This window comes from Microtus pennsylvanicus, chromosome 11 (genome assembly GCF_037038515.1).
Source record: "Microtus pennsylvanicus isolate mMicPen1 chromosome 11, mMicPen1.hap1, whole genome shotgun sequence".
Classification (NCBI taxonomy): Eukaryota; Metazoa; Chordata; class Mammalia; order Rodentia; family Cricetidae; genus Microtus; species Microtus pennsylvanicus.
The window spans coordinates 12,392,654-12,417,399 of NC_134589.1; the positions used below are offsets into that span (position 1 = coordinate 12,392,654).

The 24,746-nt window shown below is 47.8% G+C and overlaps 2 protein-coding genes and 1 pseudogene across 8 annotated transcripts in view; 2 read left to right on the plus strand and 1 right to left on the minus strand.

The window, feature by feature from the left end:
* Window positions 1–24,746, minus strand: part of Arsg (arylsulfatase G) — a 131,666-nt gene that overhangs the window by 95,591 nt on the left and 11,329 nt on the right. For 2 of the 4 annotated variants that reach the window (XM_075990262.1, XM_075990260.1), the window contains exon 1: window positions 2,329–2,498. The exons of the other annotated variants lie outside the window; for them this stretch is intronic. The gene's annotated coding sequence lies outside the window, so the exon portion shown is untranslated. Of the gene's footprint in view, window positions 1–2,328; window positions 2,499–24,746 lie in introns of those variants that run through there. 4 annotated transcript variants of the gene reach the window in all.
* Window positions 1,976–23,719, plus strand: Slc16a6 (solute carrier family 16 member 6). Of its 4 annotated transcripts, none has more exons than XM_075990255.1 (6): window positions 1,976–2,505; window positions 10,861–11,099; window positions 14,390–14,533; window positions 15,695–15,823; window positions 19,041–19,853; window positions 21,186–23,719. In XM_075990255.1, the coding sequence occupies exons 1-6, from the start codon at window positions 2,258–2,260 to the stop codon at window positions 21,434–21,436; spliced, it is 1,824 nt and encodes a 607-aa protein (XP_075846370.1). In that variant the 5' UTR covers window positions 1,976–2,257; the 3' UTR covers window positions 21,437–23,719. The 4 variants fall into 4 exon arrangements, with proteins under 4 accessions (XP_075846370.1, XP_075846373.1, XP_075846372.1 ...); XM_075990258.1 differs by lacking the exon at window positions 1,976–2,505 and adding an exon at window positions 2,603–2,813; XM_075990257.1 differs by lacking the exon at window positions 1,976–2,505 and adding an exon at window positions 2,820–3,254.
* On the plus strand, window positions 11,781–11,878 carry LOC142832025 (U6 spliceosomal RNA; annotated as a pseudogene).

Below are 24,746 nucleotides of genomic sequence, written 5' to 3' on the forward strand. Positions count from 1 at the left end.
GGAGCGGACCTATAATCCCAGCGCTTGAGAGGTCAATTCGAAGGATCAGGATTTCAAGGTCATTTTGGGGGCCTTTATCTCAAACAAACCTAAACAAGCTGGGTACGGTGGCGCACTTCTTTAATCCCAGCATTCTGGAGGCAGAGGCAAGCGGGTATCTGTAAATTGGAGGCCAGCCTGATCTACAAAGCTAATTCCAGGGCTACACAGAGAAATCCTGTTGGGGGTCGGGGGGGTCCAAAGAAACAAATAAAATAACATGGATGGCACTTAATTCAGCATCCGAGACAACACAAACATTTAAAAATTATAATTACAATAAAATAGTTGTAATGCATTATTAATTATTATTATATTATTATTAATTATTAATAACTGTACATAATTGTTACCGCCCCCAACAGCCAGATTTCATCGGGTCAGTCATTCAGTGACCACTAGGACTTGACGCATTGTCTAACTTTTACAGTGAAGATGTTGAAAAAGTAGGCATCATGGCACATGCCAGTAATCTCAGCCCTCGGGAAACTGAGGCAAGAGGATTTGCAAGCTCAAGATCAGCCTGAGCTACATAGCATGACACTGTCTTTAAAGCATGCCATTTCCAGTCAGGCAGAGTGTATTGTGCTTGTAGTCACGGCTACTGAAGCAGGCTGAGGCTGGAGGATGGCATGAGCCTAGGCGCTACAGGCCAGCGATGAAAGCCTGGGACCCCCACTGCTTGGGAGGCTGAGACAGGAGGATCTTCAGTTCTAGGCCTGTCTTGGTTTAGCTAGTGACATCATGTTTTGTTTTGTTTTTTTTTAAAGCTAGCAAAACAAACAAACAACAAAATAGGATTGGGGGGGCTGCCCTTGGCAGTTAAGGGCACTGACTGTTCTTCCAGAGGACCCCGGTTCAACTCCCACCACCCACATGGCAGCTCATAACCATCTGTAATTCCAGTTCCAGGGGATCCAACACCCATGGCAAAACACCAGTGCATGTAAAATATAAACAAACAAAAATGGGATCAGGAGTTCAAACTTAAGTTTGAGGCCAGCCCGAACTACCTGAGTGAGACCCTGCTGGGGGGTGAGTGGTGCTAATTGTTCCTACAAACTTGCCAGCTATTATTCTGTGGTAGCCTGGCAGGACTGCAGTGGCCTTAATAACACACTATGCATCAATACACCTGCTCCCCACTTAGCCCACACAGGGTGTTAATAGCGTTAGATAACTGAGTCCCCAAATCGATGGAGCGGGGCGGGGGAATCATAGAGCAAGGGAAAGGTTTCTATTAAAATTTACAACTGGCGACTCCTCCCAGTGGCGACCCTCCAGGCACACTCCCAAAGTAGGTTGTCTCGAGATTCTAACAACAGAAAGACATTCTCTAAACCACAACCAAGCAACAGACCGGTTGGTGAAATCTGCAGGGAAATGCAGAGAACACAGCCTTTGCGGCGGAGCAGTTCCCAAATTTTCCCCTAGAGGTGTGAGATGGAGTCCAGGAAACCAACTTTGCGCCCCCTCTGGCTCTGAACTGTCCCTAATCGTCAGACGCACGTTGTTCTCAGGAGAAACTCCTAACTCCAGCTTCCCGGGCAGCATCCATTTAGTTCATAGTGACCTTGGAGTCAGGGGGCTTGGAGAAGTGGGGATGCCGATCCCCTACAGAGGACTCCCGGGGGGGGAGGGGGTAAGGTAGCCTTGCACCTGTGCCGGTGTCACCTCCCGCCTAGGTGGGTGCACGCGCACGGAGCAGAGGGGATGCTGACTCAGCCATGCTTTTCCCTTCCCTTTCGCGCAGCGCGGATGCTGGCTGCTGCGCCTGCAGCCTAGGCGGGGGGAAGGCAATGCACCCGCAGCAGACGAGCGGCGGGCTCCTTGGGGCCCACTGCGGCACTCCCTCCCCATGCCCGGAAGGAGAACTGGCGGGGCGCGCGAGTTGACGAAATTTTGGGGGGAAGTGGTGGCTGGAGGAGGAACTCGGGAGCCCGCGCGTGCTCTGCTCACACCCAAACTGGAAGGAACCTGTTCAGTCCGGGACTAGCGATGCGCGGGACCAGCCCCGACGCGCGCCTCCCCTGCCCCCCATCCTCCTCACTGTCTCCCCAGATCCTCAGGGCGCGGGCGGACCCGGGAACTGCGCTCGGAGAGGGGGTGCTGGGGCGCACTCCATCGCCCCGAGCTCGATCGCGCTCCCGCTTTCACGGCAGCCAAGTGCCGGGTTCCGACCGGGCCGGGAATCACACGGGCACGCGCGGATGAGGGGATGAGGGCGTCGGGCCAAGGACCCCAGAGGCGTCGGCGGGGATGGGCGACTCGCGCTGGCAACGCGGTTACCTTCCGTGACCCCCAGCCCCGGCAGCCGGCAGGCGGGGCGCGTGCCTTGCGCGGCCCCGATCCACGTGGGCCCGCGCGCGCGCACCAGGCCGGCCCCCTCCTTGCAGGCGCTCGGCGCTCCCAGCACATGGTCGGCGGCGGCGCGCCCCCGAGGCCGGCGGAGACCGGCTGCAGCCGGTATAGGATAAGAGATAGGCAGAGAGACGCGGGGCCGGGGCTCGGGCGGCGGCACGCACGACCCGGGAGGAGGCGACCGGGTTGGGGGGCGGGGGGAGGGTGTGGCCCGGTGGCCGAGGCTGGCGTGGGTTGGGGGCCAGGGTGCTCCAGGCTCCCCGGCCAGAGCCAACTTGATAGAGACTCGGGCCCACGCCCTAAGGGGTTAAACCTTTTCTCATGTTGCGGAGCGGTTTATAAGAAGGCTCGGGAGGCCCAGCCTCCGGCTTATTGGGAGCCTTTTGGGGTTTATTCTCTTCCCTTCTAACTTGGTGAGTTGGTTTTTTTTATTATTTTACATGCTTAAAAGTTTGATTGTGGGGGTATGGGTTTTTGGGGGGTTTTTGTTTTGTTTTAAATATATGTCTTGGGGCCTTTTTTTTTAGGGCGGGGAGGAAGAGGAAAGCACTTAACATTTTAACATTTTGAAGAGGTTAATCCGAAAAATATTCTGACAGTTGGGAGTGCGGGGGGCTACCAGCGTGACGCGCTCTCGGGCAGTTGTGAGCAGCTGAGAGTTGAATATCCATGACCCTAGACAGATGGGTTCTGGGAAATACCTTAAAGGGTGGCCTGGGCTTTGATCGTCCCCAAACCGGGGTGAAAGGACCTAGGCTGTGAAGTGAAGAGAGTCCGGCAACCGTCTCAGATCGTCTGTGGATTTTCCACATGAAGTTGCTCGTGCGTCACCAGAGCGAAATGTCAAAAGAGAGGTACCTTCCTTCCCCAAGCTCGCGCGCGCGCGCGCACAAGGCGGCCACTGAGGCAGCGCGAGGGAAAGAGAGACTCCGGGTCTCCATCCCCTATTACCCCACTCCCCAGGGCGATCCTAGGGGGAGACAGATTTCTCCTCAGAGCGTGGGTCCCACACCTTGACGGTCTGCACTGTCACCCACTGCCAGCCGGTCCCGCGCAACTTCCAAGGTTCGCGGGGCGACCAGCTGCAGCGAAGTGTCTGAGCTGAGCGGCTCCAGGCGGGGAGGGAAAAAACGATTTTGTAGAGGAAATAGGTTAATTTCCTTCTTGGTTGTTTTCATTCCCTGCACCTCAGCAGACAAGTGATAGAAGTTTGTTAGGTGGCGTGTAAAATGTCATCAAACACGAGGGTGGGGGGAGGGTCGTAGAAAAAGCTCTCGGTTCCAACTGGGGAAACGCAATTACAACTTGTTAACCTGGTTCTGTTTGCACAGCTAGACGCTGTGCCAGCTCCTTTTGCGGAAGGAGGCTTTTACCTTTGGATTGAGATTTCAGCCTCCGTGATCTGACTGTTTTTGAAAAACCGTACTGATGAGTGTCTTTACTGCAAGAAACTGCCAGATCCTGTGCTGAGATCCCCCGTGTACCAGCGCTATTATGTGGCTCTAGGGGGTGGGGGTGGGGACACCGTCGAAACACCTTTTCTGGCAACGAAGGGAAGGAAGTCTAAGATAGAAACTGACAGTTCGTAAATAAACAATGCAGCCAAGTGGAAAAATGGTCTTAATGAGTACCACTAGCCCTGAGTTTTCCTTCTGTGGTTTCCAGAAACAGGACTTTTCCTCAGTGGAACTCCCGGGGAAGACACTTAAATTAGGGGCTTGGGTTTCAACTCAATGGTCTTGCAAAACGGATGAATTGGTTGTAGCCAGTGATTCATACAACGTGGCTGAGGCAGCTTACCAGGTTAGAGTTGGGTTTTGTTTTGTTTTTTTTTTTAAAATAGAGACTTAAAACGAACTTCCCCCACTCTTAGACTGGTCTGGACAACTGGGACTAGAGACAACTTGTCGGAAGCCATATCCTCCAGGCTACATCTTGGAGGAGATTCCCAGTGCTTTGGTTCTGCGGACGTCAGCAGCCATCTCACTGCCTTCCAAGTCAGTCTTTTGAACTTCGACCGGCACTGACCCTAGGCTAACCCCAGAGGCTGTATGATAATCCAGTATTTGCCTTCATGCCAAATCTTTACAACAGCATATTAAAGTACAGTGAAAGTCCCAGGTAACATGTATCTCCAAGTCTTGAGGGATATCCATTCATTTAGTGCTTGCCTCCTCCACTCACCCCCTTCTGTGAGACAGAGGAGCCCCGAAATGGCCTGTGAAACTCACTTGTGTAAGTGAGCCTGGCTTCAAACTCATAGTTCACTTCCTGCCGCGGCTTCCTGAGCGCAGCGTCTATAGGTCTATGAGCAAGGAACCTCGTTCCATTTTGTTTCGTTTGACTGGTTTTATTTTACATTCTCTCCTTTGTCCTTCTTGCAGGAGACAATGCGGGAACCAAAAGCCACTAGGAAATATATCACGGGACACTGGGGGGTCTTGGGAAGAAGCCAGTCAGACTAGTGGAGCATTCCAGTCAGATAATACCAGAGACTGCTTTCACAGATGAAACTGTTTCCACCGGGGAGTGAGGGCTTTCAGAAGAGAAACCCGCTAGCTTCCCTGAAGATGGTAACTCAGAGCCAGTCCGGGTCAAAGGCCATCTTTGAAATTGCCTCTCCTTAGGAGAAAAGATCTGGACTCAGACTAATTAGGTTCAGAATTCACGTGTTGTGAACCCTGAAAATCAAGAAGTGAGGTGGTCGCCCAGGATCGTCAGGTTGCTTAAGCAGCCTTGCCAGTTAGATCCCCACAAGGCCCTTCCCGCCATACCAACCGATAAACCAAAGGGGCGGGCCGTCTGCATTCTATTACTTAGAGAGGCTCTTGAGTGGTCAGGTTGAAGACTTAGGCTTCAGTTGCTTTGTGCTCAGTATGACAGTCTGTGGAGCTAGACAGCCTGCTGAACAAATGGCAGAGGAGGAGGAGAGCTGAAGAAACTGCTTATTCAGGAACCAGACACTTCCTCATCTTAGGTGTGCGTTGCTTTGGGGGTGTCCCAAGACTCTTACTGTGTTTAGTAAACTTTGACGGGGCCTGTTTTTGTTTCTGTTGGGTTTTAATAGTTATTGTTTTGTTTTGGGGGGCTGTTTATTTTTTGAGGGGGAAGAAGGTCGACAGTTCTGTAGACCAGACTGAACTTTAATTTTTTTTGAGACAGTGTCTTGCTGTGTAACCAAGCCGGTAATCCTCCTGCCTCAGTCTTCTGAGTGGACCACAATACCCAGTTTGGGTTTTGTTTTTTTTTTTTGGTAAACTTTTAGCAAGCATATGTGATACACAAAATGTTATACAGGCAGCCAGTCTGGGGAGAGGAGCTGATTGCCTGCCTGCCTGCCTTGTGCAATCCCTGCCCCCTCCCCCATTGGTGTTGAAAGAGGGGCTCATTTCAACCCAAACCAGCTCAAACTTGCCTCATAGCCACAGGTAACCTTGAATTCCTGACACTCGTGCCTCCACCTCCCCACCTGTTAGGTAGCGTGTTACCACGCCCAAGATCTTATGTTCAGTCTTAGATATCGCATGCCTGTGTCATCTCCCAGTAAGGCTTCCACTCTGTCATTAGGGTTACAGTGTAGTCTTAGCTCACATATAGTAGTAGGACACAGGATGCTCCAGAATCATAAAGGAATAAACTTCGGAGTTAGTTTGGTGTGGTCATCTTACCTTTATGATGATCCCAGGAACAAGGAAGCAAGTTTTGTTCCCCTTAAACCTGGATTACTTGGGCATGGCTGGTCTATGGTTTTAATTCCAGCACGTGAAAGGCTGAGACAGGAAGCTGGCTGGGGCTATATCATAGATGCAAGTGAAAGTTATATTTGGTTGTAACCAGAACAGAGAGGCATAGATGGAAAGCAGGATTTAAAAGATGCAAGTCAAGCCGGGCGGTTGTGGCGCACGCCTTTAATCCCAGCTCTCGGGAGACAGAGGCAGGCGGATCTCTGAGTTCGAGGCCAGGCTTGTCTACAAGAGCTAGTTCCAGGACAGGCTTAAAAGCTAAATAAATAAATAGCACAATCACCCAGCGGGGCTCAGAAAATAAACAGAAGCCAGAAGTCCACTGTCTTCTGGCAGCTGCCACAGATCAAATCTGATGTCCAGCTGCTTCACGCCCACTTGGGCAAGACCCTTCCAGGGTTCGTGTTTTTCCTCTTAGCTCAGTTTCCTCGGGCCACCCACTAGGTTCAGCCTGAGAAGTCAGCTGACGAATAGAGTTAAAGGCTAAGTCAGACAGTGTTGGCTGGGTGATGCAGGGGCGTCTCCAGTCACTGCTGGCTTTGGTGGAGCACGCTTTTAATCCGAGCATTTAGGAGGCAGAGGCAGGCAGACCGCTATGAGTTCAAAGCCAGCCTGGTCTGTGTCCACATCAAGTTCTAGGACAGTCAGGGCTACGTAGAGAGACCCCGTCTCATTAAACAACAACCAAGAGATTCCCCAGTTGCTTTTCCTTTGCCTGAAGAGTGTGGAGGAGGTGGGAATTGACTAGCTCAAATCACACAGTTGCGTGGCTAAGCAGTTGAAGACCTCTGTATATAGAGGTCAAGGACACTTTGGGGATGGTGAGGTGGCTGAGTGGGTAAAACTGACAACCTAAATTCAATCTCAGGAACCCAGCTGGTGGGAGGAGAGAGCCAACACCCACAAGCTGCTCTCTGACCTCCACATGTGAGCTATGGCATGAATACACCCCCACTCCTCCCAAACATACCTTTAAATAAATAAGTTAATATAATGTTTAAAAAATTGAAGAGTGCTTTGTCAGGCTGGGGATGTAGCTTAGGTGTTAGACTGCTTGCCTGACATGCACGAAGCCTTAGGTCCCTGGTATCACATAGACCAAGAGTCATGGCTGATGCCTACAATCCCAGCACTTAGGAAGTCTTGGAGGAACAGAAGGGTCAGAAGTTCAAGGTCATCCATAGCAGTTAAGAGACCAGCCTGAGCTAAGTGAGACCGTCAAAACAAAGGTGCTTTGACAAAAATGCCTTCCTCACAGGGAACATGGAAAGCACTTCCCTCCCTGCCCTTTAGTCTGCTGCTCTATTGGCTTGGACAGTCTGATTCTGGACTGTTTGGGCCAAAACCCTTTACCTCCCTGGACCTGTTTCCCTGTTTTGCCAATGAGGAAGAGAACAAGCTGACTCTGGGCTCCCTTGCAGCCTCAGCCTCCTGTAATTCTAATTTCGTTTGAAGGCTGTGGGTTGGTCCTCGCACCACCCAGCTTTTTAAACAGTAGTGTGAGCTGCTGCAAGAGCAACTTTGAGGTTGTCTAGACACAGCCTTCTGGTGATGGGGAACTCCAGTTCAGCTCAAACTACATTTGCGGTGGTGGCACGCGCCTTTAATCCCAGCACTCGGGAGACAGAGGCAGGAGGATCTCTGGGAGTTTAAGGTCACCCTGTTCTACAGAGTGAGTTCCAGGACCAAACAGCCAGAGCTACATAGTGAGATCCCCCATCTCAAAAAAGAGAAAGAAAGAAAAACTAGGTGTGAGTTGGTAGTCAAGACATAAAAGTCAGATTTTGAGACCTTATACTCTAATTGAGCAAATAAATAAGACAAAGGCATGAAAGGAGATAATTCCCCATTATGTGGTCCTCCCCAATGAAGATCAGACCACCTTAGCTGAGTTTGCCAGAGGAGGCCTGATGGAAAAGGAGAACCAGAATGAGCGGGACTGTGGAGGGTGCCACGGCAGCCATAGAGACTGCGCGTGCAGCCTGAAGAAATGACGGCTAAAGGCAAGGTAGCGGGAAACAGCAAGAGCCACCAGAAGGAAAAAGGCTACTGAAGATAGACTGGGCTCTGATTATGAGGCGCACAGAAAGCAAGGCTCCTTAGTAGGCTTTATCTTTCAGAAAGAGCAAAGCAATTGGCAAGCACACACACCTAGCAAGGCAATGTTAGCCTGGAGAAACCTGTGGACTTCACAAGGAGAAGGTCCAAGAGATGGATTAAATGACAGCCAAGGTCTTGATTTACCACCACTATGACCTCCCTTCCCCGTGGACGACCGCTGTCTCAAAGCCAACACTAGGAAGTGCTTGATGGCTGTGTGCGGTCTTCTGCCCCAGCTGCCCACCTTCAGGGGTGACTTTGGAAAGGCCGATAAAGGAGGGGTGTTGGAGAAACCTCCTTTGCTGGCGACTCCTATCATAGATCGAATACTTTCCATGCCCAAAACACTAATAGCTGCCCTGAAACGGCCCAGACTCCAATCTGGAGCTCTTTCCCAGCCCATGCTGCCTTTTCGTTCATTCTCAGGCACGGTGAACAGCATGCAAAGACCTTTGCTGCAGTGAGCCTGGGCCTCCTAACACGGCCCATGTCCTGTTTCCCTCAGCCAAATACTTAACAGGACCAGAATTTGAGAACGTGAGGACATAGCTCCTTCAAATACCAGACTACCTTGGGGGAAATATCAATAGGCCGACTGAGAATAAACTGGGTTTGATATATCGCTGTTTAAGACTTGGGAACCAGGAGCCAATGAGGTGTTTGCTTTCCATTGTGCCAAGCCTGACTACTTGCCTTTCTTATCCCCAGGACCCACACTGTGGGAGGACAGAACTGAGCTCTGAAAGTTGTCCTCTTGACTTCCCACACGCATGCTTAGTGCAATGCTTCTCAGGCTGTGACCTCTGACCTCTACAAGTTGTCCCCTGACTTCCACACGCATGCATAGGCACATAGGCACACACACATATGCACAGAATTAATTTTGTGAGACAGGGTTTCTCTGTGTCACAGTCCTGGCTGTCCTGGAACTCACTTTGTAGACCAGGCTGGCCTCGAACAAACTCACAGAGATCCGTCTGCCTCTGCCTCCCGAGTGCTGGATTAAAGGTGTGTGCCACCACCGCCTGGCATATAGTTTAATCTTATCACTCCATTGACTCTAGAATCCCCAGTAGATACTTGTCTGTGAAGGATTAGGCTAATTGACTAGGAAGCCCCTCCTTAAATTGGGCGGGGCCCTCTCTTGAAGCAGCATAAAAGGGAGCACGGGTTGAGCCAAGAGAGCCATTGCTTTCTGCTTCGTGACTCTGGGTGACCAACTCTTCAGCTCCTGATTTTCCCACCTTTGATGGATTGCATCCTTAGACTGTAGCCAAAAGAAACCCACTCTTCCTTAAATTGCCTTTATCAGGGTATTTTTGTCTCCACAATAACTTGACCCATCTCCCTCCAGCGTTAAATTAGTGTTTTTAGCTGTGTTAAGACTCAGGACTGTTGCCGGGCGGTGGTGGCGCACGCCTTTAATCCCAGCACTCGGGAGGCAGAGGCAGGTGGATCTCTGGGAGTTCGAGGCCAGCCTGGTCTACAAGAGCTAGTTCCAGGACTGGCACCAAAGCTACAGAGTAACCCTGTCTTGAAAAACCAAAAAACAAAACAAACAAACAAACAAAAAAAGACTCAGGACTGTCTACTCCGTTGTTTGGAGAGAAAGCCATAACGAGATCAGAAGTAACTGAAGTTGACATGCTAAGGGCCTCACACGTCTGGAATGCCTCGTTTAGCCGATCTTAAGTGAACAAAATTAAATTCAGAAAACGCTTAGGTTTTCACGGACAGAGAGTTGCCTCTGTCCAGGAAGGTACGTCTACGTGGGACAAGGAACAGTAATCTGGATGCTGTTTGCCGAGGGGGAATTGGTAGCTAGAAGGGTTGGCTGGGTGAATTGCTACTAAGGAGAAATGTATAGGAAGTCACAAGCCACAAGGGCTTGTCTCGTGGAAGGTGTGGCCAATCCCCTCAGTGTTTGCTTCCTCTTTCTTTCTCTTTCTTTTCCTTCCTTCTTTCTTTCTTAGTTTTTTGTTTTTATTTTGTTTTTTTAAAACAGGGTTTTTTTTGTGTGTGTAGCCCTGGCTCTCCATTTGTAAACCAGGCTGGTCTCAAACTACAGAGATCCACCTGCCTCTGCCTCCTGAGTGCTGGGTGTGTGCCACCATGCCTGGCTCCAGTTCATTTTCTTCATCTGATTTATATTCTTGGATATCAGCACCGATGCTTGGTCTGGTGGCATTCTGTGTCTTTCAAAGGGCCTTCAAAAAATCTCTGGCTCCTTGTCTCTTATTGTTTCTCCCTTTTAATTATGACAGGCCTTATTTTCAAATTCTTTCTGGGCCCCATGTATAATTCAAAGATAGATATAAAATTGCGTAAGACTACACTAACTCTGCATGATTTAAAAGTAAATAGTTCTTACCAGTGATGTTTACTAAAGATGATTAGATCAGATGGGTGTGGGGGCATGGACCTTTAATCCCAGCACTTGGAAGGTGGAGGCAAGATGATCAGAAGCGATCATTCTTGCAGTCACGAATTCAAATTCAAGGCCAGCTTGGTCTGCGTGAGACTCTGTCTCACAAGAGAGACAAAGATGAAGAGGAGAGAGGAGAATGATCAACCCTCCAGGCTGGTCTGAATTCTTTCTCTCCTGTTTTAATTTCAGATCAAGAATGACCCAAAAGAATTCAAAGCTTTGTTCCGGAGCCAATGAGTATACCCAAGTGCCTGATGGAGGATGGGGCTGGGCAATAGCTGTTGCTTTCTTCTTCGTTGAAGTCTTTACCTATGGCATCATCAAGTCATTCGGTGTCTTCTTTAATGACTTAATGGACAGTTTCGATGAATCCAACAGCAAGATCTCATGGATAATATCGATATGCGTGTTTGTGTTAACATTTACAGGTGAGTACATGGATATGTGTGTTTGGGCCGGGCAGTGGTAGAGAATTAAAGAATCCCAGCACTCGGGAGACAGAGGCAGGCGGATCTCGGTGAGTTCGAGGCCAGCCTGGTCTACAAGAGTTAGTTCCAGAACAGGCTCCAAAGCTACACAGAGAAAACCTGTCTCGAAAAACCAAAAAAAAAAAAAAATGAAAAAGAAAAGATATGTGTGTTTGGGTTAACATTTACATACTAGTATATCTGTCAGCATAAGCTTAGCCTTCGCACCCGGCCCTTTTAATCTGCCCGCCTACCTGACAACAGTTGGTATATCTGTGGTGCAGTCTCTCATACGTCCTGTTGGACTGACCAGTCTCAGTTAAGGAATGCAGTTTTCAGAGGGTTGGGGACTGGCAAGAATTTGGAGACATTGAAGAAAAGACCATAGTTGCCAAATGTAATGTCTTTAGTCTAGCACACACATTAGACATGTACAGTCTGCAGCTTGGGAGGTAGTTCACTGGGGGAATATAAGACCCTAGGTTCAATTCCCAGCACCATACAAAAAGAAAAGGAAGTAAGATATCTATAATGTGTATGGTGCTAGTAGTCGGTAGAGCACTTTGAAGACAGTGGTAAACCCCAGTCCTCCAAGGACGTAGTTACTGGCTAAGGAAGCAGCATCCAAAAGTCCCTAGGCACTGGCTTCATCAGCCCATGCACTGAAAATGGAGCCATACAGATTAGCATGGCCCCTGAGCAAGAGTAACGGGCAGAGCCATGAAGCATCTCATTCTTTTTGATGATTAAGGGTGTTCTGCCTGCATGTATATCTGAGTACCATGGGCATGCCTGGGCCAAAAGGAGTCTAGAAGAGGATATAGGATTCCCTGGATCTGGAGTTACGGATAGTTTTGATTCACCGTGTCAGTGCTGGGGATTGAACCTGAGTCCCGTGGAAGGGCAGTCAGTGCTCTTAATTGATGAGCCACTTCTCCAGCCCCTCTCTGTTTTTAAAAAGAAACTCATCTGGGGATGGAGAGGTGGCTCACAGGTTAAGAGAACTGGCTGCTTTTCAGGGGTCCTGAGTTCAATTTCCAGCAACTACATGGTGGCTCACAACTATCTATAATGGAATCGGATGCCCTCTTCTGACTAAAGTTGTAAATGCAGATAGAGCACTCAGACATAAGATAAATAAATATATCTTTAAAAACGCTCACTTAGCGTACTAAGGCTCTGGGCTCAGAGTGACTTCCCGAGGAAACAGTAGAAACGTTTCACGGTGGACACAGGAAGAAGAGAGATGGGATGGGTAAGGGGTAGGCTATCGGCCCTCTGTCTTAGGGTTTTCACTCACAGACTCAGCCAGCCAGGCTGAAAATGTTACACAGCTGTTTGACCAGTACTAGGTCTGCCACGGTTAAGACAACCAAAAGTCTTCCTTGTTTCATTAGTCCACCCTACGCATGCTGTAACAGGTGATTACACGCCGTTACCTTGTATTGGAGTGTAAGGGTCTGGAGATGTAAGCACACGGAGGATGTGCTTAGGTTATGTGCAAATACTATGTCGGCATAAGAAACCTGAATACCCGTGGATTTGGGTCTCCTTACAGGAGAGGGAGTCCCAGAAACATTCCCCATAAGAGTATAATGTTTGGTGTTTTTTTTCTTTATTTTTGTGGTACTAGAAACTAAACCTCATGCATGCTAGGCAAGCATTCCACCCCTAAGCTACAACCCCACTTGTAAAATTACAACTACTGTCCTGGGGACATGGAGTCCCATCACCTGACTCCCCAAAACCTGATCCGTCACGGCATAATCCTCCCAAATCCAGCAGCATGAAACAAGATGGGGGTGAGGGCTGGTGCCGCTCTTACACACTCGGTGTTGCTTGGATGGGCCTGATTTGAGTGCATATGCTGACATCTGATGCTCATCCGTCTGTGAGAGCCAGCACCAAGGCTTTCCTGAGAGGGCAGCGTGCTGAGGTCGCCTCAGGAAGGCAGCCAGGCTGCCCTTAGCGCTTCCCTGACTCAACACCACTGCCGCGCAGCGTCGCCTGTGAGGTTACTGCTGAGGTTAGAACCACTCTCTGAATGCAGTTCATTTTAGCCATGAAACCTCCTAAAAGGATGCTCTCTCTCCTGTCGGTTTGTTTCTGAGAGAGGATCTCACTATGGAGAACTGGTTGTATCAGCCTCTGCCAACATAAGCTAGTGCTAGTGGCCAAGGTGACAAGAGTTTGATCTCTGAGACCCACGTGGTAGAAGCAGAGAAACAGCTCCCGAAACTTGTCCTCCAGCTACCGCCGGTGCTCCCACAGACAACATACAGCACAACACACTCACATACATCCATACACACATACAATTTTAGGAGTTAAAAATATGTATGTTTACATTCTGAATCCTAACAGAGCAGAATTCCTTCCTTTCCCCTCCCATCCCTTCTGTCTAGTGTGTGCCTCTTTGACGCAACTCTCAGTGGTTCACATAGCTTACTGTCCCTCCTGCCAGCGTTAAATAGCACGTAAGGAGGAAAGAATTTGCTAGATTTCTGTGTCCTAGGGGATAGAGTGTATAGAAAGTCAAGCAAACTAAGATTCCTCAGTGTTCTGCCATCGTCTTTTAAGTGAACATGTCTGAGAATTGGCCTTATCCCCGTCCTGTATCAATCAAAGGAAACTAAGAAGACTTCGACCACAGATTCTTTAAAAGAATCCAAAGCAGGGATGATAGAAGATCCCAAGGAAAGCCAGTATATGCTGGAGAACCAAAGAAAAATGCATACGTAACTTTGTCTTTCACATGGCAAGCCAAGACAGTTCACCTAAATGTCTTTTGTATACTCTACCCTCATCGATGACCCTACCCTCGTCGATGCTTTAATCTAAGGCTTTGCTCGTGCTAGGCAAGCACTCTACCCCTGAGCTCTACCCCAGCCCCTTGTTTTCCTCTTGTTAATTTGTTGTTAAGGTACTGGGGGATTGAACCTAGGACCTGGCTGCTGCTAGCTACTGCTCTGCCCATGCATCCCACCCTCACCCCAACCAAGGGTAGCGTTGATCTTGCAATCCTCCTGTCTCAGCTGAGATTGCATTTTTGTACCAGGACCTGGTTCTTTGTGTTTTAAATTGGAGCGAATGTTGAAATAACCTCTGGCCTGACCCATAGCTGTTGCAGGAAACAAACTAGGTTCTTACATCACCCCTTCAAGTCCACAGCTTGCAGGAAGGAATCGCAGCGAAGCCAGCGCAGAAGCCCAAGTTCACAGGTCACTTTCTGTCCCTTTCCCCCTCTGCAGCACCGCTTTCCACAGTCCTGAGTAACTGCTTTGGACATCGGCTGGTGGTAATGGCAGGAGGGCTGCTCATCAGCACGGGAATGGTTGCAGCCTCCTTCTCCCAAAAGGTCTACCACATGTACATCTCCATCGGGGTCATCTCGGGTGAGTGTCTCTCTCCGTGCCTGGGAAGTTCTCTCTGCATGCTTCCCTTGAGGAAGGGAGGAAATTGAACCCGAATTGTATTTCTTCTTTTCCTTTGTTTTTCTTTCAAGTTAACTATGTCTGAGATCAGTGATTTTTGAGCCAGGTGATATGGGTCCCGGGTAAAAATACGTTCTCGGGTTCCAAGCACCCAGAGCTTCGTAAGGGAAAAACAGTACGCTGCACTTAGTCTTGGCGGTGTCTAAGAAGGCACTGATGGTGGGTGATATATATATATATGTGTGTGTGTATGCCTAGTTTGCAAATTTTAAATTTTGTATGGAGCCCTGCACACATCAAAAGCCTATGCTGACCAGACAGGATGACACATGCTTATAATCTCAGCACTTGAGGGTGAGGCGCAGACAGGGAGAGCATGAGGCCAGCCTGAGCTACGTGTCTCAAAAGAATAAAGGAAAAAAGACATTTATTTCAAATACAAATATTACATAAAAACTACTATTGATAATTGATTCCACTGTGAATTATATAAATTTGGGAGGCTCTGGAGAACAGTTCTTGGTTCTTTTTTTTTTTTTTTTTTTTTTTTTTGGTTTTTTGAGACAGGGTTTCTCTGTAGCTTTGGAGCCTATCCTGGAACTAGCTCTTGTAGACCAGGCTGACTTCAAACTCACAGAGATCCGCCTGCCTCTGCCTTCCGAGTGCCGGAATTAAAGGCGTGTGCCACCACCGCCCGGCCAGTTCTTAGTTCTTATATCTTAGTATCTCTAAATAACTGTTGCAGTATTTCTTTATTTATTTTTGAGGCAACCTCCTGTATCCCAGGCTGGCCTCCAAGTAACTGTGCAGTAACCAAAGGTAACCTTGAACTCCAGACCTTCCTGAGTGCTGGGCTTACAAGTATACATTAATTACTGTGCCCGCTTCTCTGGGTACTGGGGACTGAACCCAGGGCTTTGTGCATGCTAGGCAAGTACTAAACCAACCGAGCTACACCCGCCGCCCTTCAGGGCTGAGATGAAATCCATTTTCTTTGCCGTCGTTTTCTGTAGGATGAATGGGTTGGCTCCCGGAACTCGTACAAAGCTTTTGTACGCTAGCCAGCCCTCCAGGCTCAGACCATGGATGGTCCTCACTGGCCCTTTTGGTTGTCGTCCACAGGTTTGGGATACTGCTTTAGCTTCCTCCCAACTGTCACCATCTTGTCACAGTACTTTGACAAAAGGCGTTCAGTGGTCACTGCTGTGGCGTCCACAGGAGAATGCTTTGCTGTGTTTGCTTTTGCACCAGGTGAGTGACAGTGGCTCATGAGCCAGGGACCAGGTAAGCCACTCCGGCACTATTGCTGTGCGAACAAGTTCCCACCATGTGGGTGACTCTCCCTCTGCATAAGGAGCTGTCACTGCGCTCCCCTCGGCGCGCTGTTAGGATCTCCTCCTCCTCCCCTATTTTAGGAATTCACACCGCGTTAATCTTAGTCCGCGTTTTACATAAACGGGGACATAATCAGTGGTAAGGCTTTCTCGAAACACGAAACGATAATCCCTACGTTATTTAGTAATTTGGACTGTTTACATTATTATCATCCCCTTTCCAAAAGAGCTACATTCGCTGTAGATTTAAATCATGCCAACAAAAATCCGTTTTCTTGTGTGCCCACGAATAATCTCGCAGCCAACACTTTATCCCTGGTTTATCTCTGCCAACTTAATGTTAATACAAGAAATACAAGGAAAGTGATGTAGTGGATAGGTAGCCTTCCACACCCAGATTCCTTTCTTTCCCTCCTTCCTTCCCCAGTTCCCTGCCCTGCCCTGTCCTTGCTGAGGATCAAATTCAGGACCTTTAGCAGACCAGGCGCTGGACCACTTTAGCAGGCCAGGCGTGCCCTCGACCACTTTAGCAGGCTAGGTGAACGTTCGACCACTGAACTGCTGCATCCTGACCCAACGCTCTTTCTTGAATGCATCAGGTGGGCTGTGAGATTGCAAACAGGAGTGATTAGGAGCGGAATATTATCATATCTGAAACTTTTCATGTGATTTACACCTGAAATAGATATGGTTCACGCATATATATCTTTATATACGTAGACATACATATATAATATATACACAGACAGACAGAGAAATCATGTTAGTTGTTGAATTTAGGTGAAGGGTGTTTCTATTTCCTAAAAGAATAGAGTAATGACAAGAGACGACATCAGTGGTCTGCGAGCCCCCGAGGGTGGAAAAGCATATTATTCAGCAGTACTGAGCACTACTCCTGGCATCTGGTTCATACTTAAGAAATGTTCCATGGGGACCTGGACAGATGGCTTGGGTGGTTAAGGGTACTCACTGCTCTTACAGAAGACGCAGGTTCAATTCCCAGCACCCGCAAACCCACGTGGTGGCTCACAACCACCTGTAACTCCATTCCTGGGGGATCTGGTATCCTCTTCCAGCCTCTGAGGGCACTGCATGCATGCGGTACACATTCCGGCGGACAGTCTCACACACAGAAAATACAAATAAAATCTCAAAAAAAGGGGTTCTATTTTTTTGTTTTGTTTTTTTTAGATTTATTTATTTCTTATGTATACAGTGTTCTGCCTCCATGTATGCCTGCAGGCCAGAAGAGGGCACCAGATCTCATTATAGATGGTTGTGAGCCACCATGTGGTTGCTGGGAGTTGAACTTAGGACCTCTGGAAGAGAAACCAGTGCTCTTAACCTCTGAGCCATCTCTCCAGCCCCTGTTTTGTTTGTTTTTTCACAGTTTCACTGTGGTGATGGAGATGCATGCCCTTCTTGACCATCTCCCTCTCGGCTGCTTCTGGTCAGCAGCCTCCGCCCTGCCCTGGGTTCACAGTGAGAGAGACGAGCACCATGTGGCTCAGGACATGATCGGGGAGAAACTGGAGCACTGTGTCCTTAAATGCTAGGATAAGAGAGAAAGTCTGTCTTTTGAGTTAGGGTCCACAGTGGAGGTCTGCAGGCATCTGTAGAAAGGGTGAACAGCCCCAGGAAACAGTGAGAAAGCCCAGGGTGTCAGGGCAACTGTGCTTAGGAGTTTGGTGTCCAAAAAAGAGACAGCCAAAAGGAAATGTTAGCTTTTTTTATTCCTTTTTGAGACTGGGTTTCTCTGTGTAGCTTTGGAGCCTGTCGTGGAACTTGATCTGTACACCAGGCTAGCCTCGAACTCAGATCCGCCTGCCTCTGCCTCTTGAGTGCTAGCATTAAAGTCATGCGCCACCACTGCCCCGCTAGGAAATGTCACGTTTTTTTGAGTTAGAACTCAGAAAAGCAGGCAAGCTTCCTGGTGAGGGTCTTGGCAACTGCCTCTTATTTTATTTTTTATTTACTTCATAGCTACAAAGATGGAGAGAGAGCATAGGATGTTTAGTGACCCAGTTCCGAGTCAGATAAATCATGCTTACCAAAGGTCAGCTAGAAAATTTTAAAAAAATACTTAATTTTTGTGGTACCTGAGGGATAGCACCCAGGGCCCCCTGCATGCGAGTGCCTACCACTAAGATATAATATGCTCAGTCCTGGGGATACGTTCAGCTTTGGGGACCGTGTGTGTGTGTGTGTGTGTGTGTGTGTGTGTGTGTGTGTGTGTATGTGTGTGTGTGAACTGCTCAATTCTGCTGTGTGTGTGTGTGTGTATGTGTGTGTGTGAACTGCTCAATTCTGCTGTGTGTGTATGTGTGTGTGTGTATGTGTGTGTGTGAACTGCTCAATTCTGCTGTCTCAGCACAGAGCAGCCACTATGTGAACATGCAAACATGGTTCAATTCCAGCCCAGTTTTATTAACCAAAACAGACAGTGGCTGAGATTTGACCTGTGGGCTATTGTTTGTTGAGCCTTAATGGGGACTGCAGGCATAGCCTCCTTCTTAGGCATCCGCCTGAAAATCCCAAAGCTTTGAAAAACTAGGCTGACAGTTCTTATAACATGATAATAATGAGTGTGCACATTTTCTTACTGTCATAAAATGCACCAGAACTCAGAATAAAGGGTAATCTACAGAGCTGGGGCGATGTCTCCATTCAGCGCAAGCGTAAGACCCTAAGTCTGCATCCCCTGCAGCTGTATGGTGGCACATGCCTGTGTTCCCAGCCACAGGGAGATAGAGACTGAGGGATCCTGGGATCAACTGCTCTTGCTGAATTCCAGATTCAATAAGAGAGTCTGTCTCCAAGAGTAAAGAGGCAAGGACTATAGCTCAGTGGTAGAAAGGCCTTAAATGTAATCCCTATCACTGTATTAAAAAAAAAAAAAGACAGCAATCAAGAAAGCCAGCCAGCAACCCAGCATTGGCCTCTGACCTCCACATTGCAAGCACATACTTGTCACCCCCACCCAAACTATCGTCTAGAATGACTACATTCACCCTACCTTTGAGCAAAATTTGTTATTAAATTTTTACCCATATTTCTTCCGGGAATTGCTTGCTGGATCTGGGAGTCTGTTATTGACCTTGGCTTCTCCTTTCTTTTGCTTCTGTCTCCTCAAGCCATCACAGCTCTGAAGGAGCATATTGGCTGGCGTTACAGCCTCCTCTTCGTGGGCCTGCTGCAGCTGAACATCGTGGTCTGCGGCGCCTTGCTAAGACCAATCATTATCAAAGGACCAGGGTCACCGAAAACAATCGCTCACGAACCCCGGAGGGAAGTGCAATATATGCTCGAAAATGAGAAAACGAGAACCTCAATAGACTCGATCGACTCAGGAGTAGAACTAACTACCTCACCGAAAAACGTGCCTAGTCAAGCTCCCACGGAGCAGGAAGCCAGGGCCGAACAGCAGCAGACCCTGGTGGCTGTCCCCAAGCACAACCAGAAGAAAGCCCCGCTGTTAGACTTTTCCATTCTGAAAGAGAAAAGCTTCATCTGTTACGCGCTGTTTGGCCTCTTCGCCACGCTGGGCTTCTTCGCCCCTTCGCTGTACATCATCCCTCTGGGTATCAGTCTAGGCATTGACCGCGACCGCGCCGCGTTTCTACTCTCTACCATGGCGATTGCGGAAGTGTTTGGAAGGATCGGGGCCGGGTTTGTCCTCAACCGAGAGCCCATCCGGAAGATCTACATTGAGCTCATCTGCGTCATTCTACTGACCGTGTCTCTTTTCGCCTTCACGTTTGCCACTGAATTCTGGGGTCTCATGCTGTGTAGTGTGTTTTTTGGCATCATGGTTGGGACCATCGGAGGGACCCACATCCCACTGCTGGCCGAGGATGATGTCGTTGGCATTGAGAAGATGTCCTCCGCGGCGGGAGTCTATGTCTTCATCCAGAGCGTTTCGGGGCTGGCAGGACCACCCTTGGCAGGTAATGAAATTGCTTTTTCCTTATTTACTTGTGGGCGTGCGTGCGCCAGAGTATGCCTGTGCCATCGTGTCCATGTGGAGGGCAGAGGACGACTTGGGGGCAGTTGGTCCTCTTCCACCTGTGGGTCTGGGGATTGAGCTCAGGTTGTCAGACTTGGCAGCAAGCACTTTTTACCCGCTGAGCCATCATGATGGCCCCTGCCAGGTACTTTAAGAACACAGAATGCAAGCCTGTCTACTTTAATCTTCCTAGTTGTGCTGACTTGCTTCATGGGACCGATTATAAAGTCTACTTCCATTTTTAAACTTGAGTTAAATTTTAGTTTTCCCAGATTAGAGCTCACAATAGTTAACCTTCTTGGTTTTAAAAAGAAAGAAACAAAAAAAAAAAAAGCCTTAAAATTTAAGGCAGTGGTCATTTTTATTTTATGCATGTTGGTGTTGCTTGAATACATGTATGTGTACTGTGTGCATACAGTGCCTCTGGAGGCAGAAGAGGGCACTCTATGCCCTGGGACTGAAGTTACAGACAGTCACAAGCTACTATGTGGGCTGGGGATTGAACCCAGGTCCTCTGGAAGAACAGCTCTGACCCTCTGAGCCATCTATCTGGCCTCCTAGATAATACCTTTCTTTTTTTTTTTTTTTTTTTGGTTTTTCGAGACAGGGTTTCTCTGTGGCTTTGGAGCCTGTCCTGGAACTAGCTCTGTAGACCAGGCTGGTCTCAAACTCACAGAGATCCGCCTACCTCTGCCTCCTGAGTGCTGGGATTAAAGGCGTGCGCCACCATCGCCCGGCTTAAGAAGAGAAAAAGAGCTGTGCGCGCGGTGGTGGACACCTATAATTCCAGTACTCGGGGGGCTGAGGCAAGACAGTCATAAGCTTGAGGCCAGGCTGGGCTACATAGTGAGTTCCAGGTCCCCCAGGTTGTACAGAGAGACCTTGCCTGGAAAAAAGTGAGAATGATTCACAGTGGTCCTGTAGTTCCATTAACCCAAAAGTCAGACGGCAATAAGGTTATAACCTGCATGATTTCCTTCGACAAAACACGTGAGAGGCTTGGGTTCGCAGACACCGGTTATGATCTTGACTGAAGTCACTGGTTCACCTATGACCACTGCTGTGACTCTGAGGCCAGGCTCAACAACATAGTGGATTTCAGGGCAGTTTGGGCTACTTGTGAGACTTTGCTCAATAAATAAATAAAATAATAAGACTACGGTAGTAGGTAGATCATGCTAGGAGAAGAAGGAGTTTTTGGATTGGATAGAAGCTCAAGTGAGAGGCTAGGCATAGCAGTGATGTCACTAACAGTGCCAACGCTTTCTTCTAGGCCTACTGGTCGACCAGAGCAAGATCTACAGCAGGGCCTTCTACTCCTGCGCAGCAGGCATGTCCGCGGCTGCTGTGTGCCTCGCCCTGGTGAGACCTTGTAAAAAGGGTCTGTGTCAGCATCCTCATTCAGGGGACAGCCAGACAGACAGTCATCACAGGAAGACGTTACAGGACATTCCAGAAGACTTTCTCGAAATGGATCTTGGGAAATGCGAGCACAGGGTTCATATGAAAATGGATCCAGTGTGACACATTTTCATGTCACAGCTTCTATGTTGCCTGGGAAAAGAGCCCGTGGGGCAGGCGCCGACCACTGGACCCCACCTTCAAATTCCAGAAAGGGAATGCATGTGTGAGCAGCAGTACCAACATCTTTCCCAAGTCCCTTTTGCTTGCTCTTTAAGCCAAAACCAAAACAACCAAACACTTCCATACAGGAACCCAGCCCTATTCAGTAGCAATACACAGATACATGGAAGGATGCTGGTTCACATCCCAACACCAAAACTATGCCATGAATTAACTGGCAAACTGGTGTTAAATGTGTTCATGTGTGTAAACTACTATTTTATAAAGCGACATCCAGCCCAAGTCATGGAAATGAATTGGCCATTCCAAAAAGAAAAAACAATCTTGAATCATTAAATACGTTGCTAATTTTCAGAAATACAAACAAATTATTTTTTAAACAATTTGAAAAATTCTACTAAAGTTTAAATTGACAAACTATGGCTTCTGAGTTTCCTAAATACTGCATGGAAAGAAAGCAACGCTTAAAAACTAAGCATTTGATTAATATGCAAAAAATTAAAAACATATAACAACTTGAACTTCAAAGACAACTACTTCTCTTTATGACCAGCCATCACCACAAGTATTTCCACAGAAATGTTAAATTGCATTCATGTTTCCTATTGTTTTTCATAATTCAAGAAATAAGTGACTGTAGTGTCTTTAATTTAAATCGATATTTATTATTAAGTTATTCTAGGTTGAGTAGAATGATCAAAAGAAGGGCCGGTGAGATGGCTCAGTGGGTGAAGGTACTTTCAGCCGAGATTTATGACCTGAATTCAATCCACATGGTAGAAAGAGAGTGTACCAACTTGGAATCGTCCTCTGACCCCCACACACCTGCTGTGACATACATGGACCCACACACATATACACACACAACAATTTAAAACATAAAAAAAATCTAATAATCAAAATGAATAAAAGTTTTTTTTTTCCTTTTGGTTTTGCGAGACAGGGTTTCTGGAACTCGCTTTGTGGACCAGGCTGGCCTCGAACTCCCAGAGATCCGCCTGCCTCTGCCTCCCGAGTGCTGGGACTAAAGGCGTGTGCCGCCACCGCCTAGCTTACAGGATTTTTTTTAACCTCCCTTCTGCAGCTCTTTAGAGGCTTCAGAGAGCTTTTCTTGTCTCATGACATCAATCTCCTGACAGCCCAAGCTGTAATGATTCTTCAGCATTGTGAAAAGCAATGTGTGCTATTTAAGGGCGGGGGAGCTAATGGATGGCAAATCGCCTCCGTTTTTAATTGATCACCTAAGAATACTTGAGGATCTTCTTTGGTCAGAATTATAGTTCAATGAATTGTTAGAACATTTCCAGTGCTTTTCTTTGTCATCGTCGTTCAATCTTTAACTGTTGAAGCATTTCTTGGTTTCATTTGCAGTCGGAGAAATGTTTCTGTGACTATCACGAGTTCCAAGTTGCAATTTACATCTTCCATAGAACTTGATTGTCCTACGTCGCCATGGGTACCAGGTACCCGGTCACTGCTGTTGGCAAGTTCCACTACATGTGTGTATCGTGGTCTGCATTCTAGCAGTTCTCTGTAAAGGGGGCAGGGCGAGGATGAGAGGGGGCTGCCTCCTTGCCTGGTTGACGGCATCTCCCCAACTGGGTGGCTGGTGCTTTGCTGCTCAATATTTCCTCATCTTTACTGTTCAAGAGACAACTCAGGGGGAACATAGAACAAGCCTAGTTGGGTTACAGGTACACACAAGCTTGAATCTTTCTCTGCACTAAGATGAGAGTGGCGTAGTTCGTCACCACTGGCTACCTTTTATACAGCATCTTATCAGCCATAGAAATAGGACAATCTGTAAAACTTTGGGGAGGGTGAGTGACTTGACAAAGTGTCTGTCCAAAAAAAAAAAAAAAGCGGACACACCTTACACAAGGTGGATGTAGCAAAGTTCTGTGGGGCCGCCCCGAGAAGCGCTTCAGCCTTGTGGGCAGTTTCGCAGACGTCCGTGACTTCAGCACTTTACGACCTATTTTGTACTACGAATGTTCGATACGATTTAATATTTGTAACTGATTTCTGAGGGACCTACTCTTAAGTTTATTCTGTTTACTGCATGAGACAAGAAAATGGATGCCAATTTCAGGATGTCAGCAATCGGGTGTAAATGTTGGGAAGGGAAAAGAAAAAAGAAAAACACAGATCGCTGATCCGTTCTGTGTGAGTCACATTCCGGTACTTCTAGATTTACAATAAATTTATGGCTTTTTATTTAAAGAGTCTGATGCTCTTTTGTATTGAGTGCTTTTTAATGATTTCAGAAACTGCAAAGTCTTTGAGCTTCTCCAGGACACACAAGTCATGGGTAATGCAATCTTGCTTTTTTTTTTTTCTTTCATCCATAGTCAAGACACAGAGAAAAATGCCCAGAAACTTTTTAAAACATCATTTCCTTAATTCTTTAAAAAAAATTCATACAGAATATTTTTAATTTATTTTTATTTTATGTTCATTGGGTGTTTTGCCTGCATGTATGTCTGTGTGGTATGAGGGTGTCAGATCCCCTGGAACTGGAGATACAGACAGGTGTGAGCTGCCGTGTGGGTGCTGGGAATTGAACCTGGATCCTTTGGAAGAACAATGTTCCTAACTGCTGAGCCACCTCTCCAGACCCCATACAGTGTATTTTTGAGCACAGTCAACCCTCATTCCTCTTCCTAACTCCTCCCAAATTCACCCTCATTTCCCTCCCACCCCTACTTCGTATTGTCGGGTTATTTTGTTTTTGTTTTATAACCCATGGAGTCCAGTTTGTGTAGTTTGGTTCTGAAGCAAGATGGACCTACCACAGCCCACACCATTAAAGGAAACGGAACTTTCCCTTCCCCAGAAGCTATCAATAGCTCCTTAGCTTAGGTGGGGGCTCATGAGCCCCACCCCATCGGTGCTGAAATGTTGTCTGGCTCGATCTTGGGTAGGCAGCCATAGCCCCTGTTTGTTCACAAACACAGCGGGCCGTGGTGTCAGAAGACAATGGTTTTGCTCTGGTTCTCCCTGACTTCTGGTTCTTAACAATCTTTTCACCTCCACTTCCAAGATAGTCCCTGAGTCTTAGTGGGTGGTGGTGCACAGATGCCCATTTGTGCCTTAGCACTCCACTGGCACATAGTCTCTGCATAACACTAAAGCTCACTAATGCTCCGTTCACTTAGTTTCACAGGCTGATCACAAACTTCACATTCAGCCTCCATGTACACTACGCTCAGCTTTTTTTTTTTGAGATGGGATCTCTCTACACAGCCCT

Excerpts from the sequence above, each read along its gene's own strand:
- Slc16a6 (XM_075990255.1), top strand. The coding sequence starts at position 2,258 with ATGAGGGCGTCGGGCCAAGGACCCCAGAGGCGTCGGCGGGGATGGGCG. Across the intron at positions 14,534-15,694 it reads CTCCATCGGGGTCATCTCGG|GTTTGGGATACTGCTTTAGC; the intron begins GTGAGTGTCTCT and ends TGTCGTCCACAG. Across the intron at positions 15,824-19,040 it reads TGTGTTTGCTTTTGCACCAG|CCATCACAGCTCTGAAGGAG; the intron begins GTGAGTGACAGT and ends TGTCTCCTCAAG.